The sequence below is a fragment of the Papaver somniferum genome, chromosome 4 (assembly GCF_003573695.1).
Source record: "Papaver somniferum cultivar HN1 chromosome 4, ASM357369v1, whole genome shotgun sequence".
Classification (NCBI taxonomy): domain Eukaryota; kingdom Viridiplantae; phylum Streptophyta; class Magnoliopsida; order Ranunculales; family Papaveraceae; genus Papaver; species Papaver somniferum.
The window spans coordinates 20,950,370-20,956,819 of record NC_039361.1 but is presented as its reverse complement, the minus strand read 5'-3'; the positions used below and the strand labels follow the sequence as shown (position 1 = coordinate 20,956,819).

At 38.8% G+C, this 6,450-nt stretch overlaps 1 protein-coding gene across 3 annotated transcripts; it reads left to right on the top strand.

The window, feature by feature from the left end:
- The first annotated feature begins 3,063 nt into the window (after positions 1-3,063).
- On the top strand, positions 3,064-5,563 carry LOC113274893 (two-pore potassium channel 1-like). Of its 3 annotated transcripts, none has more exons than XM_026524311.1 (4): positions 3,064-3,250; positions 3,376-3,448; positions 4,115-5,045; positions 5,194-5,563. In XM_026524311.1, exons 3-4 carry the CDS (start codon positions 4,153-4,155, stop codon positions 5,348-5,350), a joined length of 1,050 nt encoding a protein of 349 aa, XP_026380096.1. In that variant the 5' UTR covers positions 3,064-3,250; positions 3,376-3,448; positions 4,115-4,152; the 3' UTR covers positions 5,351-5,563. The 3 variants fall into 3 exon arrangements, with proteins under 3 accessions (XP_026380096.1, XP_026380095.1, XP_026380094.1); XM_026524310.1 differs by having other exon boundaries at positions 3,376-3,456; XM_026524309.1 differs by lacking the exon at positions 3,376-3,448.
- The last annotated feature ends 887 nt before the right edge of the window (positions 5,564-6,450 follow it).

Below are 6,450 nucleotides of genomic sequence, written 5' to 3'. Positions count from 1 at the left end.
GAGGAAAGGGGTCACGCTCAATCGCTTTCCTAGATGCCTCGAGCTCTCCAGAAGCGTACTTTCGTTCAAATATGCTCCTTATGGTGAAACATTCTTCCGTTGGATGTCCCAACCTCCGATGATAGTGACAATACTTGGTCGCGTTTTTGTCCATTTTGTTGACGTCTACCACCGTTGGGGGCAGCTGGATTTCCTTTCCGATAACCCACTGGTTCAGTAGTTCGATTGCGCTCCCTTCTGCAGGGCAGGGGTGGTGGTGGGTTTGAGTCTCGCCTAGTCCATCCGTTTCTTCCCTGGCTCCCGCTGACGGTTTGGAATTGGTCTCTCTTCTCCCTGTTAGTGTTGGGTCTTACGTTGCGTGGTGCCTCAGTTACGGTACTGACTGTGTGGCGCCAAGCAGGGTCTATGGGCATCTCTTCTACACAGCCGGGGATTCTCTCAGCTTCTTCTTCTAGCTCAATGAAGGTATGGAATCTGAAATTGATCAAGCTCCCCTTGAAAGCTGGGATCATTCCTCGCACACAAACTTTGACGAGGGTTCCCTCATTGATGTCTTCGTGACAGTCTAGTGCCAAGCGCCGGAACCGTAAGATGTACTTTCCTATTTCTTCTCCCATCCGATGTCCTCTCTTGCTCAAGTATATTGTTGTGATTTTCCTCTTGGATGAATAGAATTTCCTGAGAAAGAGTGTGGACATGGTTGGCCAGGAATCCACACTTTCCACTTTTAAGTTATCATACCATGTGAATGCCGTGCCTGTGAGCGATTTGGGGAATTCCTTCAGGCACAATTTTCCATCGGAGGCTCTATTAATCATTGCTGATAGGAATCGGCTGAGATGCTCTCGCGCGTTCCCCTGTCCATCATCATATATCTTGAATTTTGGAGAAGTGTAGTCTCCGGGGTATTGGTATTCTCGGATGTTCGTCGGGTATGGACTACTTACATGGTAGAGGTTGTGTTGTTTTACCACATTATAATTCTGCTCCAAGTATTTTGCCATTTCTTCCTGTGATATCGTTGTTTCCTTGTCGCTTTGGTGCTCTTCGCCTTTTGTCGTTTCTTTGGGAGTGTTTTGTCATGCTATTACTGCTTGTGCTATCCAGTCTTCCATCTCATGCCTTCTTCATCAGCGCTCGTCTAGTTCCTTTTGCATGTCTTGCAGGGCTGGTGACATGGGTTTTGGTAACTGGGTCACTCGTGCGTTCTTCCCTTGTGTTGCTACTACCTCTCTGTTTTGGGATCCATGTCCCGCCAATTGTTCGATAGCGTCATGTGTCGGCGTTTCTTCTTCGTTGTCATCGTCCTCCATTGTCACCTCGTCGAGGTTGATAGGTTGCTCGGTCGTTTGGTTTCCTATCGCGCCTGAGTTGGCGCCTTCCAGATGTGTCATGGTGAGTTAGGTACGAGCCTCTGGGTGTGATCGCCAAATGTTGAGGGGTGATTTTAGTTTTGGTTCTACCCATCCTAGTCTCACCAAGTGACCTCACTAAACTAGGAATGGTAAGGGAGAGAGTTGCACTTCCATTGTACCTTGTCCTTTCTTATATAGACTTTCCCAAAAGTCTCTCCTTTTATGACATCATGACACATGTCTTAAACCTCGTTAATTACTTCTAATGTCATTCTTTAATATAACCTCCTCTTTATCTTTTAATTCCTTCTTTGTCCCTCCTATTCCATGGGTATTTCCTTGTGGGACTTGGGCCTCGTCTCCAAGTTCTCACATCTCTTACTAGGCTTATCTCCCCTCTTAAGGGCATTCTAAGCCCGTTAAGGGAGTTTATTTTTCATGTGAATATTGCAAAACTTAATGCTTGTTTTGACACTCAGATTGTGAACCTAATAAAACAAATCCACGTCCCAACGAAAAACACAGAAGATAAGGCTATTTGGACTCTGATTAGTTACGTGAAATTTTCTTAAGTCTCTTCATAATAAACTCAATACCAGCAACAACATAGATACAGACTGGGCCCAATTTTGAACTTGAAGGTCTCGCCTCTCATAAAAATGTTCATATGTAAAGTTGGACAATCCATAACAAAAGACCGTTGCACTGGATGGGGGACGATCCCCGTTTGGCAGTTTTTTAGATTCAGTCCTCCGTATGGATTATTTTTTTTGGACGGGGGACAGTCCCCCATCTGGTTTCGAATTTTCAATTTTTTTTTAATACACGGGAGACTGTCTCTTATATGGTGCTTCTTTTTAAATTTTTTCCCATAATAAGTTCACTCGTTCATTTGAACGAGCCCATCCATAATATGAAAGAGTTAGTCTCCATTTGGGGACTACTAATAGCCTTGCTCTTATATTTCTAATTGGAATGCATGTTAACGCAATAAAAAAGATTCACGAATAGTTCTTATTCAGGAGACCACGACTCAAAACTTGTTAGCTTAGTCTAGTGGAGACCAAAATTCAACATTCACGGATGAAGATTGTGGCCAAAAATGGTGGTTATAGATTGCATTCATCAGTTGTGTTAATTGTAATGTGGAATCGACACCGGGACGCCAAAACGTTTGGCGTCTCAAAAAGGTCAAAAACGCCAAATGGTTAGAGGCGTATAGGAAATGTTTTATGGAAATTTAAATGTCAGGATAATATAACCGCAGGATTTATAATTTCGTTGGTGATTTAACGGTTGATAGATAAGACGCCAAATGGTTTGGCGTCTGGTCTTGCATCATTTGGCGTTTTTAACTTGAATTTTGAATTTGCATAAGATTTGGATGTTGAACTTTGGTGACGTAGCGCGGCTGTGAATGTTGAATTTCGGGCGACAATAAGACTAAGCAAATTGTGTCTTTCGATTTGGTTAGCACACTTACCAATTTTATATCTTCTAGTTTCTCAGAACTTTGTAACCAGAATGTCACCAACACAGGACGGACAAATGAAGACCTAATTTTATATGATGTTTTTAAGTAAAGGAAGTGATCTCTTTTTCTTATAAAATAAAAAAAATAAAAAAGAATTTCACAGAATGGGTCGCTAATAAAGCTCCCATCAAAGTTAATGAAGGAGGAGACCACCTCTCAGAGTGGTGGGGTCTGGGGATTTACTTTGAGTTGATGTACAAACTGTAATTGCTACTTTGGTCCGCAAAAAACTATTTTTTATAATAAGTATGGAGAATGTCTCAGAAACAATTTTCTCATAAAATCCTAAGCAATCCAGAAACGATGATGATCTTCATTTGATACTATTACCTAACAGAAGAAGCTGAAGAATTATTCAGAGGTAAGCAAACATTTTTATATTTTGCACTCCTATTTCTCCCATTATCACTATGTTTTCTTACTACTTTTATTTGCATATAGATCTCTGAATTTGAAACCTGGTGTTAATGTCCTCTTTCATGTTAGGTTTCAAATTTCTTTTCCTAGAGACCCATTTCAAGAGATTTACGTCTAACACAGCTAACCATTAGCTGAACTGGTAATAAGGTTTGAATTTTTCATTAGACTTAACCTGATTTTCCACTAACAATACTGAAGTCTTAATTTCTGAGGATTTGTAACTTATTTAGAAAAGTGGAAAATTTTGATTCTCATGAGCTATTTAAATTGTTACTACAGTACTGCAATTCTGATGAATTCTTATTGTGTTTCTATCATGGTGGGTGGGGTGAACTCAATTATAGTTAGTTGGCCAAATTTGTTTAGTTATGCACCGTCCGCGACATATAGTTGTCGTTTGCTTGATTCGCTTTTTATGCTTTTGCAATCTACTGTTTGATTGTTTGAAGCTGGCTATTATAGTGACATTAACACAATTTTAAGTGCCCCTTTAAATAGTTTTTCCATATGAGAAATGGATGATTGAATGTTTATGGGTTCAACGAGCTTATTGATCGATTGTACTCTAGCTTCAAATAGTATATATTCATTTATAGACAAGCCTGACACTCTCATCGTTCTACTTTCCACTCCATTCTACAACATGAACATGGATTTTGTTATTCAGTTTATTATTGTTACTAATGCATATAACTTGTATGACTTGAGCACCAGCAACTAGTAGTCTATTTAAGTTCGGAGACAGTTAATGACAGTATAAATTGAATGATCAATGATATACAGTTCCATAATGTTTGTTTTCCAGGTACTTGTCAACCGAAACTCCTTACTTGAACTCATCTAATGGCTCATGTTGATGCAACAAACACTGTAACTGCTGTGTTAGAACCTTCTTCCCAACCCGAAAAAGTAGGTTCTGCCAATAGAAGGATTCGGCGGTGTGTAAGTGCCCCTACTGATTTCATTCCTCAAGAAAAGGATGATAGCTCAGTTCCTCGTAACCAATCGGTTTTCTCTAATCTACTACACCCTAGTTTTAGACAGGCATCATTGATTCTTGCTCTGTATCTTGGCGTAGGAGCCATTTGCTTCTCCCTAGTCAAAGATCAGATCAAAGGTCAGAAAACAAATAGGATCCTTGACGCCATATATTTTTGCATTGTAACAATGACCACAGTTGGATACGGAGATCTTGTTCCAAATAGCGTTGCCACAAAATTACTGGCCTGCGCCTTTGTCTTCACCGGAATGGCTCTTGTCGGGTTTTTTCTTAGCAAGTCAGCAGACTACCTTGTAGAGAAGCAGGAAGCATTGCTGGTTAAATGCTTACACATCAATAAAAAAGTAGGTGCACTTGAGCTTTTGAAGGAACTAAAAACTAACAGAGTAAAATACAAGTTCTTTATAAATTTAGGATTACTTTTGTTGCTTATTGCTGTCGGTATGATTTTCTTGACAAGAGTTGAGAAATTAAGCTTGGTTGATGCCTTCTATTGTGTCTGTTCCACCATAACAACTCTAGGTTATGGTGACAAGAGCTTCTCAACCAAAGCAGGGCGCATTTTTGCTGTCTTCTGGATATTGACTAGTACCATCTGTCTGGGTTTGTTTTTCCTCCACCTTGCCGAACTGAGTACTGAGCGTAAGCAACGGTCAATAGTTAAATTGGTCCTTACACGAAAAATGACTCACGTCGATCTCGAGGCAGCAGACTTTGATCGTGATAGGGTCGTGAGGTAAGTTTCTTATGCTATTCAATGTTTACAAATCCCTAATGCAAAGAAATTGATTCAAAGAACTTCCATCAATGTGTTTTCTTTGAAATAAGTTATATCTGTTTTAATTGTGGATTAATGGTTACTTTCTATATTTTCTTCTGGACAGTGTTACGGAATTTATTCTATATAAGCTCAAGGAGATGGGGAAAATACAGCAGGAAGATATTGTACCTTTGATGAAGGAATTTGAGGAACTTGATGTTGATCAATCTGGAATGATTTCAACATCTGATATAACACGTAAATATATAGAGAGCAACTGACAAATGCCATCTGATTTTGGTTTCGTACGTGGATAGTTTCTGAACTGAGTTTGTGTATGCACTAGTGACATTGATGATGGATCCTTCTTTACTCTGGTGAGGTTGCTATTCTGCACTGGTGCCTGCCCTTTGCCCTTTCGAAGGTGTTTTGCAAATTTTTTGGGTTAACACTACCTCATTAAATGAAATGAAAATAATAAACCTTCCTTCAAATTTTCCTTCAAAGTTTAGAATTGGATTTATTTTATTGTTGTTTGAAGAATTTGCTGGGGTGTTTCTTCTACCGGGAGAATGAGAAGAACCGATTTTTCATCAGCTAATTCCTTCGTAAGTCGGTTTGGTTGGAATCGGACGATTCAGTAGTGTTACAGTGACTCACTCAACCGTCTTTATGTTGTTTTGGAAAAATGTGCGTAAAAAAATTTATTACAGGATACATGTGGTGTGAGAGTTCTTATCGTGTAGGTTCCTATGCCAAAAGTTTGAAGCAACTACCCGAGTTTTGAAAACTACTTCAAAAACATTTTACTACGTACTGTAAAAAGAATTCACCTTTTCATTTTTGGCTACTAAAATTGATTTTGTCGATATAGATTGGTAACTCCTCCTGTAATTCCTTTATGATGCGGGATTTCGTTTTGTACCATTGTATTCTACGTGTATCAAAATCAAAATTCATATAATATGCATCTGTTAGATTTAGTATAACATGGCCTATATAACTGACACAAACATGAGCCAGAACTTGGAAATTGATCTGCTTTGTAGTAGAAAAGTTTTAAATTCGGAAAATGGATCATTTGTCCAAATATTTTTAAAACATGGTTCAAATGGACGAGTAAAAATTATTATGGGTGGAATGGACACCATAAAAATAACAAGGATAAAACTGGATTCATCCTGACTTAAACTTAAAAAATAGCAAGGATGAAACTGGATGCATCCCGATATAAATTAAAAATAAGAAAAAGTATTTGAAAATGGGTAGGATGAAACTGTTTACATCCTGCCTATTTTTACATTTTTGTCCATTTAAACAGTATCAAAATCTAAATGTCCTTTTCACCCAGGAATTGTTGATTTTGGTCTTTTTAACCAAT